Below are 26,210 nucleotides of genomic sequence, written 5' to 3'. Positions count from 1 at the left end.
TGTTTTTGGTATCATATCTAAGAACCCATTGCCAAATCTATAATCATGAAGATTTATTCTTGTTTTTTCTTCTAAGAACTTTATTGTTTTATCTCTTAAATTTATGTTTTTGATCCATTTTAAATTAATTTTTATATATGGTGTGAGGTAGAGTTCCAACCTCATCCTTTTGCATTCTTTCTGGTTTCTTTTTATTAACTATATCCTGCTTCTGTTCCTAATAATGCTTTTGCCCCACTGAAGTCTCTTTGTGCCAATATTAACATAGCTACATCAACTTTCCATTGGCTACTATTTGCTGTAAATATATATTTTCCCTCCTTTTATGTGACAGATTCCTTAGTGCTCACCGAGTATCCACCTTTTGCCTGCATTTCTTGGCCTTTTTCCAAACTACCTCTTGATTATGAGGTTAAGAAATGATGTGTGTAATTTTTGGATCAAGGCAATTAAGAGTTGGTATCCTTCTTCCATCTCTCTTTTTTGATGCCACAGTAATCTTCGAAGCCATGAGCTGAGTTTATGGTGTTACCAGTTGGAGGAGCCTGGATCTTTGAGTCACTACTTCAGTGAGAGCTCCTGGTGACCCTCATCAGACTTTACATGAAAAACAAATAAGCTTTTATTGTGTTAAGTCACCAAAATTTCAATATTTTATTTATTACCATTCTATAGCCTGATCAGCCCAAATTGACTAATCTAGAAATTGGTGTGCTGTCATAACAAACTTAAAATAGACATCTTTGACTGAGCTGCTGGGCAATGAATGGTGGGTAATGGATAGTAGATGACAAAAAATTGAAACCAAGTGGAAGTTACAAAACATTTCATAAGGTATATTTCATAAAGCTTTAGTAAACTGTATGATTGATTGCATTCTACAGAAGTTAGATAACAAAATGTTATCTTTCTGCAGTGGAGGTCAGTTTAATTACCCAAGTTTGGTAAAGTGTTAAGAGAAGGAGATAATCTCAGGAAACAATTGGCCAGTTTGCAAAAAGAAATGATAGGGAATAAATCCAGAAATTCAGGGCCTTTCAGGATTTTAAAAGGTGACTGACTCCAGATTCCAAATAGTAAGAAATGGAATTTAAAAAGGTTTGAACACCAGTGCATCAGTAAAACTCTCAATTAGATAAAATTACTCAGGTCAGAGCTCTAATTAAGGGTATGGACGTACATTTTTCTAGATAGACTCAAGGCTGCTATCGTTAAGTTGAAAGAGGGAGAGAGAGAGAGAAAGAGAGATGAGAGGGGAGGGAGGGAGAAATAAGAGTTAGGCAAAGAAATTATAGAAGGACAGAACATATTTGCAAATCATTTGTCTGAAAGGGGCCAAGTTTTTGAAGGTACTGTATTAACAAAAGAATTTTAAACTCAGATTAAAAAAAGCTTTGACTATTTAAGAATTAAAATAGCCTTGGGCCCTGAAATTTCCAGATGCAGGTAGTAAACTGAAAAAGCCATTCAGCTCTCAAGGAAGGTATATTTGTATTTAAATCTGTTATGGTATTTTATGATTTCTATGTATTATGCTTTTTATTTGAGAACATTTAAAAAAATCTCATTTCCTGTCTTGTGTGTTTTGTATTTCTAATTTTAATGTTACAAAGTCAAAAATTAAGAATATAACATCTTCCAAAAAAGACAATGACCATAGAAAGTTGTCAGACCCCACCCTCATCTTCTTACATATTATTGTTATTTAGTGCCACTTTTATTTATTGTTTCCCAAATTAGTCATCGTCTCTCTTACTGTTTACTCAGTCAGGTTTCCTTAGATTTATCCACTGTTCGCCGCTTTCTTTGCTTACTTTGTTCCTCGCACTTCTTCCTTTCTTAGCTTTTTCATAAGAATTCTGAGTGGCAAAATATCTGTTGTTCACTTGAAAATATCTCTATATCTCCCTCACTCTAGCTTGATACGGAATTTGAGATTGACAGTTATTTTTCCAGTAGCACTTTGAAGATATCACTCCATTGCTATTTGGCCTCTACTGTTTTTTTAATTTTAATTATGGAAATTTCAAATAAATGCAAAAGTAGAGGAGTATAAAGAACCCACCTTCAGCTGTTATAAACTCCTGGCTAGTTCCTTTTTTTTTTTATGTTCCTTATCACTTCCTCTGTTCCATTATTTGGAGCAAATTATAGACATATCATTTCATCTCTAAATATTCCAGTATATATTGCTAAATGACAAAAAAGATACTTTTGAAATATAACCACAGTATCATGATCACACCTTAAAAATTAGCAATTTCTTATATCATCCAAATTCCAGTCAGTTCAGATTTTATTTCCTTTTTAAATTTTTAATTAAAATTTTAAAAAAGATTTTATTTGAGAGAGAGAAGAAGAGACCACAAAGGAGGAGGCAGGGGGAGGAGAAGCAGACTCCCTGCTGAGCAGGAAGCCTGATGCAGGGCTTGATCCCAGGACCCTGGGATCATGACCTGAGCCAAAGGCAGACCCTTAACTAACTGAGCCACCCACGTACCCCAAATTGTATTTTTTTAAAAAATGAAGTATACTTAACACATAACATCCTGTTAGTTTCAGGTGTGTATTGTAGTGATTCAATGTTTTTATACACTACAAAATTATCTCCACAATAAGTCTGGTTACCATACAAATTTATTACAATATAATTGACTATATTCCCTATGCTGTACATTACATTGCCCTGACTTATTTATTTTAAAACTGGAAATTTGTATCTCTTAATGTCCTTTGTCTATTTCCCCACTCACTCCATCCTGTCCCCCTCTGTTAATGAACAGTTTGTTACCTGTATCTGTGAGTCTGTTTCTGTTTTGTTTTGTTTTGTTTTGTTTTTTAGATTCCACATACAAGTGAAATCATATGGTATTTGTCTTTCTCCATCTGACATATCACTTAGCATCATACCCTCTAGCTCCATCTATGTTGTCACAATGGCAAGATTTCCTTCTTTTTTATTGCTGAGTAATGTTCCATTGTGTATGTTTGTGTATATATATACATACCACATTTTCTTATCCATTCAAGTATTGTTGGGCACTGTTGTGGCTTCCATATCTTACCTGTTGTAAATTACGTTGCAGTGAACGTAAGGTTGCATATATCTTTTTGATTTGGTGTTTTTGGTTTTTTTTTTTGGCTAAATACCAGAAATGGAATCACTGTATCATATGGTAGCTCTGATTTTCATTTTTTGAGGACCTCCATACTGTTTTCTATAGTGGCTACACTAATTCACACCAACAATGTACGAGGGTTTCCTTTTCTCCACAGCCTTGCCAGCACTGACTGTTTTTTGATAATCATTCTGCCAGGTGTGAAGTGATATCTCATTGTAGTTTTGATTTGCATTTCCCTGATGATTAATGATGTTAAACATCTTTTCATGGGCCTGTTGGCCATCTGTATGTTTTCCTTGGAGTAATGTGTATTTAAGTTCTCTGCATATTTCTTAATTGGATTGTTCATTTGGGGTGTTTTTAGATATTAAGTTGTGTAAGTTCTTTATATATTTTGGATACCAACCCCTTATCAGATGTATGATTTACAAATATCTACTACTATTCAATAGCTTGCCTTTTCATTTTGTTGATGATTTCCTTTGGTGTATAAGTTTTTTAGTCTGATGTAATCCCATATTTTATTTTTAGGTTTTTTTGCCTTCTTTGAAGAGACTGATCCAAAAAAAATATTGCTAAGACTGATAAAGAGCTTACTGCCTACTTTTTATTGTAGGAGTTTAATGGTTTCAGGTTATATATTCAAGTTGTTAATCCATTTTAAATTTATATTCGTATATGGTGTGAAATAGTGGTCCAGATTCATTTTAGAATTCCAGAATCATTTTCTCTTAGATGATGTATTAGTGTTAATGTTGCTGTAACAGGTTACCACAAATTTAGGGGCTTAAACAATACAAATTTATTATCTTATAGTTCTGTAAAATGGGTGTCGTTGGGCTAAAATCAAGACATTGACAGTGCTGTGTTCCTTCTGTAGGCTGTAGTAGACAATCTGTTTCCTTGCCTTTTCCAGATTCTTTTTTTTAATAATATTTTTTATTATATTATGTTAGTCACCATACAGTATATCCTTAGTTTTTGATGTAATGTTCCATGATTCATTATTTGTGTATAACACCCAGTGCACCACGCAATATCTGCCTTCCTTAATACCCACCACCGGCCTTTCCCAGTCCCCCCCGCCCCCCGAAGCCCTCGGTTTGTTTCCCAGAATCCATAGTCTTTCATGGTTCATTCCCCCTTCTGTTTACACCCACTTCATTCTTCCCTTCCTTCTTCTACCGATTTCCTGCTATTTCTTACGTTCCATAAATGAGTGAAACCATATGATAATTGTCTTTCTCTGCTTGACTCATTTCACTTGGCATAATCTCCTCCAGTCCCATCCACGTGCTGCAAATGTTGGGTAATCATTCCTTCTGATGGCTGAGTAATATTCCATTGTATATATGGACGACATCTTCTTAAGCCAGTCATCTGCTGAAGGTCTCGGTTTCTTCCACAATTTATTGTGCACAATGGTGCAATGAACATTGGGGTGCATATGGCCCTTCTCTTCACTACGTCTGTATCTTTGGGGTAAATACCCAGTAGTGCAATTGCTGGATCATAGGGTAGCTCTATTTTTAACTTTTTAAGGGACCTCCACACTGTTTTCCAAAGTGGCTGTACCAACTTGCATTCCCACCAACAGTGTAAGATGGATCCACTTTCTCCACATCCTCTGCAACATTTGTTGTTTCTTGCCTTGTCCACTTTTGCCATTCTAACAGGCGTTAGGTGGTATCTCAGTATGGTTTTAATTTGAATTTCCTTGATGGCTAATGATTTTGAACATTTTTTCATGTATCTGTTAGTCATTTGTATGTCTTCATTAGAAAAGTGTCTGTTCATATCTTCTGCCCTTTTTTGATCTGATTATTTGTTTCTTGTGTATTGAGTTTGAGAAGTTCTTTGTAGATCTTGGATACCAGTATTTATCTGTAGTGTCATTTGCAAGTATCTTCTCCCATTCCGTGGACTGCCTCTTAGTTTTTTTGACTGTTACCTTGGCTGTGCAAAGCTTTTTATCTTGATGAAGTCCCACAAGTTCATTTTATCTTTTGTTTCTCTTGCCTTTGGAGATGTGTGGTGAAAGAAGTTGCTGTGGCCGATGTCAAAGAGGTTACAGCCTATGTTCTCCTCTGGGATTTTGATGGATTCCTGTCTCACATCGGGGTCTTTCATCCATTTGGGGTTTACCTTTGTGTATGGTGTGAGAGAGTGGTCAAGTTTCATTCCTTTGCATATAGCTGTCCAAATTCCCAGCACCATTTATTGAAGAGACTGTCTTTTTTCCACTGGATGTTTTTTCCTGCTTTATCAAAGATTAGTTGCCCAAAGAGCCGAGGGTCCATTTCTGGGTTCTCTGTTCTGTTCCATTGGTCTATGTGTCTGTTTTTGTGCCAGTACCATGCCGTCTTTGTGATCACAGCTTTGTAGTACAGCTCGAAATCCGGCAGTGTGATGCCCCCAGCTTTGTTTTTCCTTTTCAACACTTCCTTGTCGATTTGGGGCCTTTTCTGGTTCCACACAAATTTAAAGCCTGTTTGTTCCAGCTCTTGGAAAAATGTCATTGGTATTTTGATCAGGATGGCTTTGAAAGTGTAGATTGCTCTGGGTAACATAGACATTTTAACTATGTTTCTTCTTCCGATCCATGAGCATGGAATATTTTTCCATCTTTTTGTGTCTTCTTCAATGTCTTTCAAGAGTGATTTGTAGTTTCTAGAATATAGGACCTTTACGTCTCTGGTTAAGTTAATTCTGAGATGATGTATGATTTTTGGTGCTATTGTAAATGGAATAGATTCCCTAATTTCTCTTTCTTCAGTCTCATTGTTCGTGTATAGAAATGCAACTGATTTCTGAGCGTTGATTTTGTATCCCGCCACATTACTGAATTGCTCTATAACTTCTAGTAGTTTGGGGGTGGATTCTTTTGGGTTTTCCATATAGAGTATCATATCATCTGCGAAGAGAGACAGTTTGACTTCTTCTTTGCTGATTTGGATACCTTTTATCCCTTTTTGTTGCCTGAATGCTGTTGCAAGGACTTCTAGTACTATGTTGAATGATAATGGCAAGAGTAGGCATCCTTGTGGTGTTCCTGATCTTAAGGGAAAGGCTTTCAGCTTTTCCCCATTGAGAATGATATTCGCTGTAGGCTTTTCATAGATGGTTTTTATGAAATTGAGGAATGTACTCTTTAGCCCTACACTCTGAAGTGTTTTAATCAGGAAAGGATGCTGTATTTTGTCAAATGTTTTTTCTGCATCAATTGAGAGGATCATATGGTTCTTGACTCTTTTCTTGTTGATATGATTTATCACACTGATTGATTTGTGAATGTTGAACCACCCTTGCATCCCAGGGATGAATCCCACTTGGTCAGGATGGATAAGCCTTTTAATGTACTGTTGGATCCTATTGGCTAGGATCTTGTTGAAAATTTTGGCGTCCATATTCATCAGGGATATTGGTCTGTAATTTTCCTTTTTGATGGGGTCTTTGCCTGGTTTGGGGATCAAGGTAATACTGGCCTCATAGAATGAGTTTGATAGTTTTCCTTCTGTTTCTATTTTTTGAAGCAGCTTCAGGAGAATAGGTATTATTTCTTCTTTGAATGTTTGGTAGAATTCCTAGGGGAATCCGTCAGGCCCTGGACTCTGGTCTTAATCTCTAACTACAGTCTTTAAAATCTAATCTGTCTGATATGAGAATTGCTACCCCAGCTTTCTTTTGAGGTCCATTGGCAAAAAATGGTTTTCCATCCCTTCACTTTCAGTCTGGATTGTCTTTAGGTTCAAAATGAGTCTCTTGAAGACAGCAAATGGATGGGTCACGTCTCTTTATCCAATCCAACCCTGTGGCGTTTATGGGAACATTTAGGCCATTCACATTGAGTGATTATTGAGAGAGATGATTTTAATGATGTCATGTTGCCTGAGAAGTCTTTGTTTCTATAGGTTGTAAATTTCTCTTCTGTATCACTCTTGGGGTCTTTTTACTTTTATAGAACCCCCCCTTAATATCTCTTGTAGGGCTGGCTTGGTGGTCACAGATTCCTTCAGTTTCTGCCAGTCTTGGAAGGTCCTTATCTCTCCATCAATTCTGAATGGCAGCCTTGCTGGATAAAGGATCCTTGGCTGCATAATCTTCTCAGTTAGAGCTTTAAAAATAACCTGCCAACCCTTCCTGGCCTGCCACGTCTCTCTAGACAGGTCTGACATTATTCTGATATTCTTCCCTCTGTACGTAAGGATTTTCTTCCCCCTGGCCGCTTTCAGGACTATACCCTTGGATCTAATATTTGTGAATTGCACTATGATGTTACATGGTATAGGTCTGTTCTCATTGATCTTGGGAGGGGTCCTCTCTGCTTCTTGGACACGAATGCTTGTTTCCTTTGCCAGATAGGGAAGTTCTCAGCTGCAGTTTGTTCAAATATCTCTTTAGACCTCTCTCTTTCTCCACCCCCTCAGGGATGCTGATGATTCTGACATTGGAACTTTTCATTGAGTCAGTAATCTCCCATAATCTATGTTCTTGAGATTGAATTTTTTTTTAAAGATTTTATTTATTTATTTCACAGAAAGAGAGACAGCCAGCAAGAGAGGGAACACAGGCAGGGGGAGTGGGAGAGGAAGAAGCAGGCTCCCAGTGGAGGAGCCTGATGTGCGGCTCGATCTCCTGGGATCATGCTGTGAGACAAAGGCAGGCGCTTAATGACTGAGCCACCCAGGTGCCCCAAGATTGAATTTTTTTTGAGCCAAGTGTCCATTTTTACTTTCTCTTCTACCATCCCATCTTCCAATTCACTAATTCATTCTTCTGCCTTATTTACCCTGGCCGTCAGAGCATCTAATTTAGACTGCATTTGATTCATAGCATTTTTTTAAAAGATTTTATTTATTTATTCGACAGACATAGAGACAGCCAGCGAGAGAGGGAACACAAGCAGGGGGAGTGGGAGAGGAAGAAGCAGGCTCCCAGCGGAGGAGCCTGATGTGGGGCTTGATCCCATAATGCCGGGATCACGCCCTGAGCCGAAGGCAGACGCTTAACCGCTGTGCCACCCAGACGCCCCTGATTCATAGCATTTTTAATTTCTTTCTTTTTTTTTTTTTTTAAAGATTTTATTTATTTATTCAACAGAGATAGAGACAGCCAGCGAGAAAGGGAACACAAGCAGGGGGAGTGGGAGAGGAAGAAGCAGGCTCCTAGCGGAGGAGCCTGATGTGGGGCTCGATCCCATAACCCCAGGATCACGCCCTGAGCCGAAGGCAGACGCTTAACCGCTGTGCCACCCAGGCGCCCCAGCATTTTTAATTTCTGCCAGATTCGCTCTCATTTCCGCCCTTAGAGATTCTATATTCTTGTTAATATTTTCGTTAATATTTTTTCAAGCCTACACATCGTCTTGACCATTGTTACTCTGAACTCCATTTCTGACAATTTGTTTATATCCATATCCATCAGTTCTATGGCAGAGGCCACAGTCTCTGTGTCCTTTCTTTGCTGAGGGTTTCTCCTCCTCATCATTCTGATGAGGAGAGATTGTGGGGATGTCCAGAACCCAAATTATTGACCAGGACCCAGGCAGTGTGCACTTGTTTTATAGGGACCTTAGGGATGTGGGCTTCTTGATTTTTCAGTCTGTCTTCTGGGGGAGGGGTCTGCCACGCTGATATTCAGGCACCCCTGTTTGGGTCGAGTTGTCCCGTCCCCTGCGAGGGGGGATGGGGATGGGCACAATGTGAGCTGGTATTTCCAGGCTTTTGTTCTCTGGCAGCTTTCCCTGGTGGGTTTCTGTGCCTCTTTTGAGAGTCAGAGGAGTAGTGGCCGTATCCTAGCCTCTGTCTCAGAACAGAGAGATCACAGTCTGCTCTCCACTGAGCTCTCCTGGCCACTTTAACTCTGTTTCCGTCAGTGCTGCTAAAAACCCCGCAGCGCCCCGAGGTGTGTGCCCCACAGCCACTCTCCCAGCCCTTGCTTCCAGGGCTGACACGTCTCTGTTCTTTGTGCTTCTAACACCACCAGCCGTCCCCAGTTCCGCACTTGGGCTCCCGAGCTCCCTGTTTCAGTGTGGTTCGCAAGGGCTCTGGAGTGCTGGTTTTCCATCTGGTTGCGCACGCGTTCCCGATTTCAGTCTAGTTCGAGTGTGCTCTCTGGAGCTCCGGTTTTCAGTTTGATCATTGCGCGTTCCCTGGCTCACGGTCTCAGTCTGCTTTCTTGTGGGTGCCGGTCCACAAGTCCGGCCCACTCCCCAGTGCAGGTGGCTACTGCTTCCCGGCGCCGATCGTGGTGACTCCCCCCTTCTGTTTATCTTCCGATATCTGTGCGCGGATTCACAGCTCCCCGCTTAGTACCTCAATACTCAGCACTGGAGATGTTCGTTTGTAGAGATCCAGCTGTATCTTCCTACGTCTCAGGCTGATTTTGTGGATGTTCAGGATGGTCTGGTAGATATACAGCTCGATTCAGGGGACCAGCTGAAAAAAGAGTTCCCTACTCCTCTGCCATCTTTTTTGCGACCCTTTTTCCAGATTCTAATGGCTGTTTGCTTTCTTGGGCTGTGCCCCGTTCCTCCCATCTTCAAAGCTAGGAGCATTGGGCTGAGTTCTTCTCATACTACCATCTTTCTGGTTCTCTCTTCTGCCCCATTCATCTTCTTTTAAGGTCCCTTGTGATTAAATTAAGACCACCACATGGATAATCCAGGATAAATTCCCTATTTTAAGGTCAGCTTATTGGCAACCCTAAATATACTTTGCTGTGTAACCGAACATATTCACAGGTGCTGGTGATTAGGGGATGGACATCTTTGAGAGGAATTATTATTCCCCTTACCACAGACAGTGAGATGTTAGGGTCTAGGAGGAAGTAGAACTAAAAATGATAAATACCTGAGGCAGTATGGATGGTGAAGTTACATTGCTCTCACTGTCAAGTGAGAATTCAAACTGCTCCTGGAATTCTCTGCTTATTGGGATAAAGAAAACACCTTTTCCTATCAGGGATTACATGCAGGTTCCAATGCCTGTGTTGCTTTGCTTCAGTAGAGACCATATTTGGAACGATATTTGTTATTGCAGTCATCACCTGATTAAACTTAAGATAGCTCTTTGTCATTATTGCTTATCATCTGCACAAATCAAACAAAAATAGGAAAATAATAGGAAAAAAATGCTCTTGTATATTTCAGTTCTTTTCAGGGTTGGACTATCTTCTGGATATAGAAATACTTGGTTTAATGTTTTGGTGATGGTGCATATGATATTCAGAGATTTCCATTTGGCCCTCCCTACCTTAATAACCCTCATTCTATGGCTCAGGGAGGTAAATTGGGGATTCCATAAGATATTGATTATATCTGTTTCCACATACTGTTCCATAATTGTTCCATAATTGACCCATGAGTAAACTCAGATTTGGTCCTAAATTTCATGTATCACCAGTCTTCTTGTAAGCATACATCTTTTCCTGAAGTGAACCACAGTTATATTTTAGGTCCTCAAAAATAAGTATTAGCTTAGAGCAAGTGTTTAATATTCCCATACAAGGTCTGAATAATTGGGTTTTGATTTTGCAGATCCAATCTGAAGATTTTTCTTTTAGTTGGTTATTTCATCCTACTTACATTTATTGATAAGACTGAGATTTTTGATCTTAGAGTTTCTTAATTATGTCATACTTTCTTGATTTCATACTTTTGTTTTGGTAAAATCTTTCACTATAAAAATCTGACTTTTGGTTTATTTTCTGGGTGCCTTTGTGTATGTTCTTCTCTTAATTTGGAATATTTATAGTGTTTATAATAGATTAATTTTTTTATTTAGGCAGTAATAGTGATTCCTCACTGTAATTAGAAAATTTGGTATCTTACTACTTCCCACTTCCTGCTCTCCCCTTTATTATATGACCGTGGTTATTTCAAATCTTAGTTCTTCTGTACTGTTATGCCATTGAACAATATGTTTCTACTTCTACCACTTGATATTCAGCTTTAATCACAATTTTTTTTGGACCACATTGCAATAAGTTTAAGGAAATCGGTACGCACATATGGTATTCCTCTTCTGCTATACTGCCAACATTATTATATATGTTATTATGTCTATATCATTTGAACTCTATTAAATAACTATAATTATCAAGGTTGTTTTAGCCTTATTCTATATTTAAGTTTATTTAATACCACTACTAATCTTTTACTTAAACTCTACTGATATCTTTGTTGAGAGAAGTTTCTCTGCCTTAGGTGACAGGGATGTTGAGCTATTTGCTTTACGTTTTTGCTTGTGAATACCTCTCCTTTGCCTCTATATTTGAATGAAAGTTTTGCTGGCTATGAAATTCCAGGGTTCATCCTTTCTTTCCTTGAAGATTTTTAAAAGACCTTGTTCTTCAAATGTATAGAAGCATATGGGAATAGCCGTATGCTTAACACTCAGAAACTACACTCAGAAACTACACTGTGTATAATCAGTCTTTCAAGTATCATCTTCTTTCATTAAAGTTTCTACATATGCTTAGAAGCATATGGGAATAGCCATATGCTTCTTATTGGAATTACACTGTATATAAACCATCGTTCAACTAACATCTTTTTCATTGATATATATGTGTTTGTAAATGTATGTGTAAAAGCATGTGGGAATAGACCTATTCTTAACTGAATGTAACTACATGGAGTATAATGTGTGTTTCATGTAACACTTTCTTTCATTAAGAAAAAAGTGTTTGTAAACATAAGAGAGCCCTGTGCTTATCTCATTGAACTACACTGGGTATAATCCATTGTTCAAGTAACATTTTCTTTCATTAATATATATGTGTTTGTAAATAGATGTGTAGAAGCATGAGGGAAGCATAAGCATAAGTGCTTCACTCACTGAAACTACACTGTGTATAAACCATCATGCCACTAACACTTCTCTCATAAGTATAAACCCAGTAACACCCAAACTCCCTAACTCTAACCCCAGCCTTAGCCCCTAATCCCAACCCTGTAACCCCCAACCCCTAAACCTAACTCTAAACCCTAACTTTAATCCTAACCTTCACCCTAACCTAACCCCCAACCCCTAAACCTAACTGTAATCGAAGAATTCTGTAGGGTTCTTGGAGAGTTCTCTAAACAGCAGGATACCAGACACATCCCCTCACCCTGACCCTAAACTTAACCCTAAACCTAACATTGGCCATAAACCCTAACCCTAACACAACAGCTGAGAAGAAAAAAAAAAGTGGTATGTATATACAATGAAATGTTACTCAGCCATGAAAAAAGAAGAAAATCTTGCCGTTAGCAATGACATGGATGGAGCAAGAGAGTAGTATGCTAACTGAAATTTAAGTCAGAGAAAGACAAGTACCATGTGATTTCACTCATATGTGGAATTTAAGAAAGAAAACAAATGAGCAAAGGGGAAAAAAAAAAAGAGAGAGGCAAACCAAGAAACGGATCCTTAACTATAGAGAACAAACTGATGGTTACCAGAAGGGAGGTGGCTGGGGCATGGGTTAAACAGATGATGGGGATTAAGGAATGTACTTGCTGTGATGAGCACTGGGTGTTGTATGGAAGTATTGAATTACTATATTGTACACCTGAAACTAATATTAACATGTATGGTAACCAACTGGAATTTAAATAAAAACTTAAAAAAAAGACATTGTTCTTCATTTTTTTAACGTTGAATAATATAAAAATTCTCAGGCTAGTCTGCTTTTCTCCCTAATGCCCAATATGATTTTTTCTTTCTTTTTGCATATAGGCCCATAGGATTCTTTCTTTATCTTAGACACCCAATAACTTTAGTAGAATGTCTGTTTTAATTATTATCAGTTATTCCTGAATTCAGTGTACTTTCCAGTCTATGGTTTCTGATCTTTTATTTCAGAAAAAATTTCTTGAAGTTTATCTTTGATTATTTTTTGTCTGTCCTGTTTTCCTCAGGAGCAACAAATTTTGTGTAAGTTTAATACTATGCCCCTGTCCCCACCCTCTGTCCTTTTTTTGGTCTTTCATAACTGTCTTGTCTGTTTTTGAATTAAGTGTTTTCAATATTTTTGTAGGAGTACATAGTGATTATTCATATGTGCATAAGTGAATTCTACAAAAGAACCTGAACAAATACTTAGTAAGGTATAAGACACACTTATTAACTGTCTTTTTCCTTTCTTCAGGTTCTCAAAATTCATTTCTACAAATTGTAGTTCCAGAGAAAATCCAAACAAATATAAGTGATAATTCAGAAGCAGATAATGTAAGATATTTTTCACATTAATATTATATGAAATTTTAATTTTTATTAATAATAATTAAATATATCAACCCCATTATAGAATGAATATAAGTATGCAATATGACTACTGATATGGAATTTAAAGTTTTGATAGTAAAAGCAAATATATAGATTGGAATGTTGTGTTTTGTCTAACATTTGTCATTGCTTATTGTAAAAGTTTTAAAAGTTCAAATAAAAAAAATGATGTAGGGGCACCTGGGTGGCTCAGTCAGTTAAGCGTCTGCCTTTGGTTCAGGTCATGATCCCAGGGTCCTGGGATAGAGTCCTGTATAGGGCTTCTTGCTCAGCAGGGAGTCAGTTTCTCCATCTCCCTCTGTGTGGTTCTCTCTCTCTTGCTCTCAAGTAAATACATACAATCTTAAAAAAAAATGATGTAGAAGAATTAGGGTCTTATCTGAGGAATATCTAGATGATCCAGTTGAAGAGAATAATTTTCTCCAAAATGGTTAAGAGGAATCTCTTTAAATTTTTTAAAATTTTTAATATAGTTGACACACAATGTTACATTAGTTTCAGGCATACAACATAGTGATTCAACATCTCTCTACATGATGCTGTGCTCACTGCAAGTGTAACTACCATCTCTCACCATACAACACCATTGTAATGCCATTGACCATATTCCCTTGCTGTACCTTTTATTTTCATGACTTATTCCATAAAAATGAAAGCCAGTATCTTCCACTCCCCTTCAGACAGTTTGCCCATCCCTTAAACCCCCTTCCCTCTGGCAACCATCAGTTTGTTCTTTGTATTTACAGGTCCAGTTCTGCTTTTTTGTTAGTTTATTCACTTGTTTTGTTTTTTAGATTCCTCATATGAGTAAAATCATATGGTCTTTGTCTTTCTCAGTATGACTTATTTCACTTAGCGTAACGCCCTCAAGGTCCATGCATGTTATCACAAATGACAAGCTTTCATCCTTATTTATTGTTGTGTGATATTCCAGTGTGTGTGTCTGTGTGTGTCTGTGTGTGTGTATACCACATTTTCTCTATCTATTCATTTTTCAGTGGACACTTGGATTGCTTCCATATCCTGACTACTATAAATATAGTAGTGCTGCAGTAAACATAGGGTACATATTATCTTTTTGAATTCGTGTTTTCATTCTATTTAGTTATTTTTTTTATCCCAGTATAATTAACATACAATGTTATATTAGTTTCAAGTGTACAATATAGTGCTTCTCATTGCACATCATGATAAATGTACTCTTCATCCCCTTCCCTGTTTCACCTATCCTCCCATCTGTCTTCCCTCTGGAAATCACTGGTTTGTTCTCTATATTTCAGGGTCTGCTTTTTGTTTGTCTTTTATTCTTTGTTTTGTTTCTTTAATTCTACTATGAATGAAATCATATGGTATTTGTCTTTCTTTGACTGCATATTTCACTTAGCATTATACCTTCCAGATCCATTCATGTTGTTGCAAATGGCAAGAGTTCATTCTTTTTTTACGGTTGAGTGATGTTCTATTGTGTATACCACATCATCTTTATCCATTCATCTATTGATGGACATTTGGGTTCCTTCCATAACTTGGCTATTACAAATAATGCTGCAATAAACATAGGGGTATATATATCTTTTCAAATTAGTGTTTTTGTATTCTTTGGGTAAATACCCAGTAGTGGAATTACTGGATCATATGGTCATTCTATTCTTAATTTTTTGAGGAACATCTGTACTGTTTTCCACGGTGGCTGTACAAGTTTGCCTTCCTACCAACAGTGCACTAAGGTTCCTTTTTTCTACCTACTTGCCAACACTTGTTGTTTCTTGTGTTTTTTATTTTAGCCATTCTGACTGGTCTGAGGTGATATCTCATTATAACTTTGATTTGCATTTTCCTGATGATGAGTGACGTTGAGCATCTTTTCATATAACTGTTGTCCATCTGTATGTCTTCTTTGGAGAAATGTCTTTTCATGTCGAGTGCCCATTTTTAAATTGGATTTTTCAAGTTTTTTTGGTGTTGTGTAAGTTCTTTATACATTTTGGATATTAATCTCTTATTGGTTATACCATTTGCAAATATCTCCTCCCATTTGGTGGGTTGTCTTTTAGTTTTGTTGATTGTTTCCTTTGCTGTGCAGAAGCTTTTTATTTTATTATAGTCCCAATAGTTTAATTTTGCTTTTGTTTCCCTTGCCAGAGGAGAAATATCTAGAAAAATGTTTGTATAGCTGATGTGAAAGAGATTACTGCCTATGTTTTCTTCTAGAAATTTTATGTTTTCAGGTCTCATATTTAGGTCTTTAATCCATTTTGAGTCTATTTTTGTGTATGGTGTACCATAGCAGTCCAGTCTCATTCTTTTGCATGTGACTGTCCATTTTCCCAACACCATATGTTGAAGAGACTGTCTTTTTTTGCATTACATATTCTTTCCTGTTTTGTCAAAGATTAATTAACCTTATAGTTGTGGGTTTATTTCTGGGCTCTCTATTCTGTTCTGTTGATCTATGTGCCTACATTTGTGCCAGTACTATGCTGTTTTGATTACTACAGGTTTGTAGTATAGTTTGAAATCTGGAATTGTGATGCCTCCAGCTTTAATTTTCTTTTTCAAGATTGCTTTGGTTATTCAGAGTCTTTTGTGGTTCTGTACTAATTTTAGGATTATTTGTTCTAGTTCTATGAAAAATAATGGTATTGCATTAAATCTGTAGATTGCTTTGGATAGTAGAGACATTTTAACAATGTTAATTCTCCCAATCCATGTGCATGGAATATTGTTCCATTTGTCTGTGTTATCTTCAATTTTTTTCATCAGTGTTTTGTAGTTTTGAGAGTACAGGTCTTTCGTCTCCTTGGTTAAGTTTATTCCTAAATATTTTATTATTTTTGGTGTAATTGTAAATGGGATTGTTTTCATAATTGTTCTTTCTGCTACTTTGTTATTAGTGTATAGAAATACAACAGATTTCTGTACGTTGATTTTGTATCCTGCAGCTCTACTAAATTCATTTATCTGTTCTAGTAGTTTTTTGGTGGAGTCTTAAGGACTTTATATAGTATCATGCCGTCTGCAAATAAAATTTTACTTCTTCTTTATGAATTTTGATGCTTTTTATTCCTTTTTCTTGTCTGATTGCTGTGGGTAGGTCCTCCAGTACTATGTTGAATAAACAGGGTGAGAGTGTACATCTTGATCTTGTTCCTGACCTTAGGGGAAAGGCTGTCAGTGTTTCACCATTGAGTATGATGTTAGCTGTGGATTTTTCATATATTTCCTTTATTATGTTGAGGCATGTTCCCTGTAAACCTACTTTGTTGTACTCTGAATGAATGAATGTTGTACTTTCTCAAATGCTTTTTGGGCATTGATTTAAATAATATAGTATTTATCCTTTCTATTTTTAATGTGTTGTATCATGCTGATGGATTTGAAATATTGAACCACCCTTGCATCGCAGGAATAAATTCCACTTGATTGTAGTGAGTGATTTTTTTAAATGTATTGTTGGATTTGGTTTGCTATTATATTGTTGAGGACTTTTACATGTAAGTTCATCAGAGATATTGGTCTGTAGTTTTCTTCTTTTGCAGTGTCTTTATCTGGTTTTATTATTAGGGTAATGATGGCCTCAGAGTGAATTTGGAACATTTTCTTCCTCTTTACTTTTTGGAGTAGTTTGAGAAAAATAGGCACTAACTCTTCTTTAAATTTTTGGTAGAATTCACCTGTGAAGCCATCTGGTCCTGGACTTTTGTCCGTTGGGAGTTTTTTGATTACTTATTTGATTGTTTTTAAAAATTTATACATTTCTTCTATATTGTCCAATTTGTTGGCGTATAATTTTTCATAATATTTTTCTATATTTCTGTGGTGTTGGTTGTTATTTCTCCTCTTTCATTTCTGATTTTGTTTATTTGAGTCTTCTCTCTCTCTCTTTTTATGATTCTGGCTAAGGTTTTATCAATTTTGTTTATGTTTTTAAAGAACCAGCTCCTGGTATCACTGATCTATTCTATTGTTTTTTTAATTTCTATTTCATTTATTTCTGCTCTAATCTCTTTTTTTAATAATAATTTTTATTATATTGTTAGTCACCATACAGTACATCCTCAATTTTGATGTAAAGTTCGATGATTCATTACTTGCATATAAAACTCAGTGCACCATGCAATACGTGCCCTCCTTAATACCCATCACCAGCCTATCCCATTCCCCCACCCCCTCCCCTCTGAAGCCCTCAGTTTGTTTCCCAGAGTCCATCGTCTCTCATGGTTCATTCCCCCTTCTGTTTACCCCCCCTTTCTTTATTATTTTTCTTTCTATTGGCTTGGGCTCCTTTATTGTTCTTTTTCTAGCCACTTTAGGTGTAAGGTAAGGTTGTTAATTGGAGATTTTTCTTGCTTCTTGAGTTAGGCCTGTGTTGCTAATAATCTTCCCTCTGAACAGTTTTGCTGCATCCCAAAGGTTTTGGACTGCTTGCTGCGTTTTCATTTTCATTTGTCTACATATATTTTTTGATTTCCCCTTTGATTTCTTCGTTGATCCATTCATTACTTAGTAATATGTTATTTAACCGTCATGTATTTGTGGTCTTTCCAGATTTTTTCTTGTGGTTGATTTCTAGTTTCATAGCATTGTGGTGAGAAATGATGCATATGTGTCAATCTTTCTGAATTTGTTGAGACCTATTTTGTGGCCTAACATCCATTCTGGAGAATGTTTCAATTGCACTTGAAAAGATTGTGTTTTATTCTCTTTTTTGGACAGAATAGTCTGAATATATCTGTTAGTTCCATCCGGTCCTACGTATCATTCAAAGCCACTGTTTCCTTTTGATTTTGTGTTTGGATGATCTATCAATTGATGCAAGTTTTAAAATTCTCTACTACTGTATATAATTGATTTCTTTCTGTCTGTTAATTGATTTCTTTCTGTCTGTTAATAATTTCTTTATGTATTTGGGTGCTCCCATGTTTGGTACATAAATATTTATAGTTGTCACATCTTCTTGTTGGACTGTTCACTTTATTATTATGTAGTGTCCTTTGTCTCTTTTTACAGTCTTTGTTATAAAATCTATTTTGTCTGGTGTAAGTATTACTATCCTTGCTTTCTTTTCACTTCCATTTGCATGATAAATATTTTTCCATCCCTTCACTTTGAATCTGCATGTGTCTTTTCATGTGAAATGAGTGTCTTGTAGGCAGTATATAGATAGATCTTGCCTTTTTATCCATTCTGTTACCCTTTGTCTTTTAACTGGAGTTAATTTACATTCAAAGTAATTTTTTATAGGTATGTACTTAATACCATTTTGTTAGTTGTTTTACAGGGTTTTTTTTGGTAGTTCTTCTCTGTTCTAGTCTTCTCTTGCTGTCTTGTTTGATGGCTGTTTTAGTGAAATACGTAGATTTCTTTCTCTTTATTTTTTGCATATCTATTATAGGTTTTTGATGTGTTTTCACCACTAGGTTCATATATAACACCCTATGTTTATACAGTTCTGTATTAAGTTGATGGTCGCTTAAGTTTGAACACGTGCAAGCACTGATTTTTTACTTCCACCCTCCACATTTTAGGTATATGATGGCACATTACATCCTTTTATTTTGTGAAAATTTTTTTTAATTTTGTGAATCTTCTGACTGATTTTACTGCTTTTGTGCTTTAACCTTTCTACTAGTTTTATAAGTGATTGATCTACTTTTATTATGTTTATATGTACCTGTGAAATTTTTTCCTTTCCTATTTTTCCTACGCTTGCTTATGGTCTTTCCTTTCCAGGCAAAGTATTTCCTTTATCATTTCTTGTATGGCTGATTTAGTGGTGATGAATTCCATTTGTTCATCTGGGAAACTTTTTATCTCTCCTCCTATTCTGAATGATATCCTTGCTGGATAGAGTGTTCTTGGCTACAGACTTTTTTTTTTTTCCTTTTAGCACTTTGAATTTATCATGCCAGTCCCTTTTGGCCTACAGAGTTTCTGCTGATAAATCAGCTGACAGTCTTATGAGATTTCCCTTGTATATAACTGTTTTCTTTTCTCTTAGTGCTTTTAAAATTCTTTCTTTATCACTTCTTTGTGCCATTTTAATTATTATGTGTCTTGGTGTAGACCCCTTTGGGTTGATTTTTTGGGGGGCTCTCTGTGCTTCCTGGATCTGGATTTCTCTTTCCTTCTCCATATTAGTGACTTTTTCATCTGTTCTTTCTTTTAATAAGTTTTCTGTCCTCTTTTCTCTCTCTCTTCTCCTTCTGGGATTCCTATAATGCTAATGGTATTATAATTGATGGTGTTGCTGAGATTTCTTAACATAGTCTCATTTTTTATTTTTTTACTTTTTGCTCCTAAGTTTGGTTGCTTTCCATTACTCTGTCTTCCAGCTCGCTGGTTTATTCTTCTCCTTCCTCTAGTCTATTCCGTCTAGTGTATTTTTAATTTCTATTACTGAGTTCTTCATCCCAGATTGGTTCTTTTTATATTTATTTCTTTTGATTCCATCTAGTGTATTTTTAATTTCTATTATTGAGTTCTTCATCCCAGATTGGTTCTTTTTATATTTTCTGTTTCTTTGTTTAGGGTCTTATGGAGATCTTCTTAAGTCCAGTATCTTTATGAGCATTACTTTGAATTCTCTTTCAGGCATATTTCTTATCTTCATTTCATTTAGCTCTTTTGCTGTGAATTTATTTGCTTGTTTGTTTTCATTTGGGACATATTCTTCTGTCTTCTCATTTTGTCCAATAACTCTTTTTGTCTGTTTCTATGTGTTAGGAAAGTCGGCTACTTCTGCTCTTGAAAGTAGTGGCTTTATGAAGAAGAGATGCTGTAGTGCCCTGATGTGCAATGTCCCCTGTCTACCAGAAGCTGGTGCTTCAGGGTGTCACCTATTTGTGTTGTATGTGTCCTAATGTTGTGATTGAGAGGTATTTGCCTCAGGTCCAACTGTCTGCAGTGGTTCTCTTTGCCTTTTGTGGGCAATGTGTGGTCCCTGTGTTGTTAAGGGGCCAGTCTGGGGCTGCCTTGGACTTGAACTGAGTCAGACCAGATGTTTGCCAGAACTGCAGTCTCAGCACACTGCTGGGTGCTCTCCCTGTGTTGTCCCCTGAGAAGTTTTCATTGGTGTACAGGGCCTGTAGTCAGACCAGATATCTACCTCCAGTCTGTTTGTTGGGTTTGCAGGGACCCCAAACTACCAGGCTCTCTCTCTGCTGCCCCTTGTCGGGTTTTTGTGGGTGGGCAGGGCTGGCAGTCACAGATCCTAGAAGGCTTATCTTTTTCTGTGTTCCCGTATTTGTGTCTTTTTGGTTTTTATATGCTTTAAGTTTCCTTTTCAGTGATGCTCTAACTCTTGCTTTTTATATGTTCTCCTTGGCTGAATAAAATCTCATCACTCAGGTTCATCAACTTAGTGATGTTGCAACTTGTTATCCATGTTTTAACTTGAGAATAGTAATGATGGAGTCAAAAACAATACGAAATTTTGTTCAAGAATCTTCTGTTTAAAAATACAAGAATCAGGCAATACATTTTAAGAAAACAGATAAAATAAATATCTTTTGTGCCTGATAGAATAAGCTTCGCTGATATAGGATACCTTATTATCCCAATGATGCCACCTACATAGACATTATAGCATAGCATGTGATCTCTAATTTCAGAAGAGCTTAAAATTCAGTTATATATAGTTATACATAGATTTCTAATCCCATATAAATCCTTAGGTTAGGCTTATTTTTGTAGAAATAGTAAGACTGGATTATATAATAAATGTTATAATTTTTGATATATTATTGTAAAGTTTAGATCACAATATAGTTAAGACATTTTAATCAAGACATTTTAGGGATTGTTTGGAGGGATTGATTGATGTAAAATTATTGTTTTGCTGCTGTTACGTGGATCTTCATCTCAGTTGTTCTGGATTCTCTAGGAACAGATATCCTATATTATTGCAATAGATGAGGAGCCGTACACTGTACACCTTAAGCAAAGGTAATTTTTAATTCATTTAGTTTTGTATTTCATTTTATTGATATGAATTTGTTTACTTACAATAAAAGTGGAGTGTTAATTAATGTAGTTGTTACTAAACATTTTAGTTGTTTCAGATGAACAGATGCTTTCCTGTGAATTAATTAAATTTTTGGTCCTAACTCCTCCAGTAGTCTTTTGTGAATAGGGGGGAACAGAAAAAAATAAGGGCCCCTCTCCTGAAGATTAACCTATATGATCTTATGCTATAGACAGAACCAGAAGGACCTACATAATTAGGGCAGAATGTTGGAATAAGAAGTAAGTCTGTGAGTGTATCAGGGTTTGATCAGAGAGGCAGGCCTGGAATGAGGAATTTAATATGGAATGACACTGTACACTTGTGAGAGTTTATGGAAAATAGTACTAGCTGTGTACTTCCTTCAGGGAATTGAGAAAGTAACTGAAATAACTTTCTGTAGGGTTTCTCTCATGGAAACCAGGAAACCATGAAATTTCTCTCATGTAGAGAAAAGCTGGCTTAGAATTAATTTGTGAGTTTCAGTAGTAAATTTCAGTTAAATTTTGGTTATAGAACTAGACTACATGGTATTAGGGAGAGGAGGATTGTGAGAAGCTTAAGGTAGTAAGTTGTAAATAACTTATTTCAAAAATGGCAGAAAAAGAAGAAACAGGTGCAGATGAATGCTTTTTAAGAAAGAAGGAACAAAGTTTTCTGGCTGAAGGGAAGTTTCTTAGAGATGTATAAACAAGTGATTATTGTATAAAATGCCAAAGAATAGCATTGAGTAAAAGAAGAGTTAACCTACTCCTTTAGACAGAAGGGAAGGAGAATATGGTAAATGACAACTCAAAGATCTTTTCAAGTGTATAAGAGGGAAAGTGAGAGAACTCACAGTGCATTTGAACATCTTATCAGGACTATAAACAGTGGTAAGAATTATATGGACTGGAGTTTAGGAGATGGGTAGAGCATGTGTGTATTGTTTTGGGAAATTACTTGTGTAATGATTATGATTGCACAGTGATAATTAGGAAGTTATTGCAAATAACTTATATGAGAAATAATGAAAAGCAGAACTATGACTGTAGAGGTAAGGATCTTTTTTTTTTTTTTTGAGATACTGAGGTGGCAGGAAAAAGATTAGCTAACATTGAATATAGTGGTAGCAGAGATTCGGTGTGGCAGTGAAGGAGAAGGGAACAGATCTGAGTCAGGGGAAATATGGGCTTAGTTTTGAAAAGTTAGATATGAAGTGCTTGTAGGATATCCCAAGAGAAATGTCCAGTTGGCAGTTAGATTTAGTTTAGAATGTGAGTGTGGATTTCAAAGCCATGTATTTATGTAGGTATAAATGAAGCACCAGAAATGAACAAGATGAATCTGTAGAGGTAGGAGTGAATATCAAAGGTGAGAAGGAAAAACAACCCAGAATTGAAGGCCATGGAAACACTTAAGGGAAGAAGCAAAGACCCAGATGAAGGGACTCTTAAAGTATACAGAAAGATATTAGGGAAGCCAGGTGGAAATGGTATGGTTGAAGTTGAAGAGTAGATGGCTTAAAGAAGGGAAGCATGGTCAACAGTATGTGTGTGTCAGAGTAGTTTTACTTGACTTCAAGCTGCCTTTTGGATTTGACAACTAGAGGGTCATTAGTTACCCATATGAGATCACTTTTAGTGGAGGATTCCTAACTAGCTAGTCTGGATGGTCTACTAATGTTACATTGGATTGAGGAGTGACCATGAGGTGAGGAAATAGGGTAATATGTACAGGCAATGATACCAGAGAAGGTTGAACTTGGACTTGTAGTTTCAGTACAAGTTTCTACATTCAGATAACTACGGACTTTTACACAATACTCTTCTACTTTATTGTAAAGGTAATATATATGCATGGTAGTGAAATTTAGAAAGAATGAAAGAATGGAAAACTCTCATAATCCTACATCTAGTTCATATCTTTGTAAATTTAAAATGCCTTTTTTCTCATCTTGTAGTCCCTTCTTATTTTAAAGGAGTACATTAAAATAAAAAAATAAAGGAGTTCGGTAAAATAGGAAAATTATTTTGAGTGTGTATATCTTTGAATATAAATTATATATATATATATATATATCTCAAAAGAAAATACTACCTTTGTTGGATTTGCAGACTTGCTATAAAGGTCCAGGCCCAGATAGCAAATATTTCAGGCTTTGAGAGCCATACTATCTCTGTTAAAATGACTCAACTCTGCTGTTATGCTTGAAAACAGCCATGGACCATACATAAATTAATGGGTGTGGCTGTGTTCCAATAAAACTTTATTTACAAAGACAGAGTAGGACAGATTTGGCCTGAGGGTGTTAGTTTGTTGAGCACTGCTTTATGTGTTTCAAAAAGAGTAACTTTTAATACTCTTTCATTTTTATATTCAGTTTTTTTTTAGCACATAATTTTATGGTTTATTTGTATAATCAAGGATCTGTGAATTCTCATCCTTCAGATATTCAGGTAAGATTTAAGTTCTGTATTTTATAGATTTTTAAAATCTTTTTTACAGTGAATAAATGTTTTCCTAATACAGAACACTGTATTCATAGGGGCTATATTTAAGGATCCATTTATGGCCTCATTTCCCTCATTATTAGCCTTTCCTGAAGTCTTGGTAAATTAAAGAGGAACTGGATGGACTAATGGCTTCCGCTCTATAGAACACAGGCACCATTTAGTTAATTAATTAATTTCAATTTTGTTGAATAAATGAATATAAATTAAATACTAATAAAAGCAAACAAATATTGAACACAAAATCATACATTTTAAACCCTTTCTTTTTTTTTAACCCCCATCCCATCCATTAATAAATCTTATTGACACTACCCTTTAAATTAGATAGCCAGATCCACCCTCTTCCTCTGTCTCCATCCTGGTAACATTCTTTTCCAAGTAAATGCTTAGATTATTGCTATAACTTCCTGAGTAATCTCCTTGTTTCTATACCTTGCCCATCCCTTTAGTTTTCAATGTGACCAACCAGATCAATCTTATTAAAGCCTAGACACATTGTGTTGTTTCTGTGCTCAGAACCCTCCATGGTTCCAGACCTCCTGTTGTTTACAAAGTGAAAGCCAAAGTCATATCAATATCCTACAGCCTTTATACAATCTGGTCCTCTTTACCTGACTGAACCTCATTTCCTGTTACTGTCTGTCTTGCTCATTCTGTTCCAGCTATATTGGTCTCCTTGCTATTCTTCAACATACCAGACATGTTCTCCTTCCAGGATCTTTGCACTTTCTGTTTTCTTTGATCCAGATGCTTGCTTTTTCCCAAGACTCCCAAGATTCCCTTTCCTTAGGGTCTTTGCTTAAAATTACCCTATTAGTCCCTGACTAACTCCTGTTTTAAATTGCTCTCTTACCCTTAGTACTCTCTTACTTTATCTGTTTTGTTTTCTTTATGGTGGTTATCAATATATGATGTGCCATATATTTTATCTATTTATTTTCTGTTTCCCCAGTGCAAAATAATCTTCATGAAGGCAGGGATTTTATTTTAGTCTTTTTAATTCACTCATGTATCCCCAGTGCCTAGAAAAATGCCTGGCATATAGTTAGCATGACAAAAATTTGTTGAAAGATTGAATTTGGACACCATGTTGCTTCACTTTTATTGCATAGGACTATAAGTTTCCTTTTCTTGCACCTTCTTCTTCCCCTTAGTTCCATTATAAAACAGTGTGTTAATTAGAAATCTTACATTGGTTTCCACCAAAATTTATAGCACTACTGAATCTTGGAAATTACATAATCTTCTCCCTGTGATGATGTCTGCTATATTTCTAGCTTGATAGTACTGTGATCAGAGACCAAACTTTGATTTCAGTTCTTTAAAATTTCTTGTCTTGCTTCATGGCCCAGAATATGGTTTCATTTTTGTAAATGTTCCATATTCTTTAAAAAGAAAGTACATTCTACAATTTTTATTCTACCTGTATTAGGTTGCTAACATGCTGTTCAGATCTTCTGTGGATTCTGAATGCTTGATTTATCAGTTGCTGACAGAAATGTATCTTTTACTATGATTATTGCATTTCTCTTTTTGCTATTTTTTAAAATTTTGAGCTTATATGTTTTGAAGCTATCTAGTAAGTGAATACAAATTTGGAATATTTATATCTTCCTGATCAGTGGAAATTCTTTTCATTATGAAATATCCCTCTTTATCACTTAGTAATGCTTCTTGCCTTCAAATCTTCATTTCCTGTATTAGTATAGTTTCAGAATCATCCTTTTGGTTTGTGTTGATATGGTGTATTGTTTTCTAGTTCTTTAATCCTTAAATTTTAGATTTTTTAATAGAATATGAGATTTTTAAAGAAATCTAGATTCATAATCTTTGTCTTTAATTCATGACCTAAATTTATATATCAGGAAGCAATTTAAACTAAAATATGGGGTAACACTTTGGAAGCAGAGTATAAAATAATAATCCCAAATATTGATCAGAAGAGTAGTTAATATAGTGAAAGTGACATATATAGGGAAACTTTTCCTGAATGTCACTTTATTCATACTGATATATAAACCATGTAGCCTGTGAAAATATTCAGAAAGTTCTAGCAAGTATAAAAATAAGAAATCATTAGAAAGTTTGTCAATCCTAAATAACTACTTCACTTTTTTTCTTTCCTAGGCTCAGTGCTACTACCAGGGGCATATTGAAGGACATCCGAACTCTGTTGTCACACTCAGCACATGCTCTGGATTGAGGTTATTTTTTGTCATTGATATGTGAACATTGTGGTTAATGATATTGGCTGCAGTGAATTTGTTATGTTTATATTAAGTTTGGGGCTTAATATAGGGCTTAAGAGGATTCC

At 36.0% G+C, this 26,210-nt stretch overlaps 1 protein-coding gene across 2 annotated transcripts in view; it reads left to right on the top strand.

Annotated features, from left to right (window-relative positions):
* ADAM32 (ADAM metallopeptidase domain 32) overlaps positions 1-26,210 on the top strand; it is a 145,788-nt gene that overhangs the window by 5,665 nt on the left and 113,913 nt on the right. For both annotated transcript variants that reach the window (XM_087856383.1, XM_087856381.1), the window contains exons 2-5: positions 13,260-13,339; positions 21,282-21,343; positions 23,764-23,839; positions 26,024-26,100. In XM_087856383.1, the coding sequence (XP_087712509.1) occupies positions 13,260-13,339; positions 21,282-21,343; positions 23,764-23,839; positions 26,024-26,100 (295 nt within the window). The remainder of the gene's footprint in view (positions 1-13,259; positions 13,340-21,281; positions 21,344-23,763; positions 23,840-26,023; positions 26,101-26,210) is intronic.

This window comes from Ursus americanus, chromosome 27 (assembly GCF_024610735.1).
Source record: "Ursus americanus isolate L20-20 chromosome 27, mUrsAme1.1.p, whole genome shotgun sequence".
Taxonomy (NCBI): domain Eukaryota; kingdom Metazoa; phylum Chordata; class Mammalia; order Carnivora; family Ursidae; genus Ursus; species Ursus americanus.
This window is presented reverse-complemented; position numbering and strand designations above follow the sequence as displayed.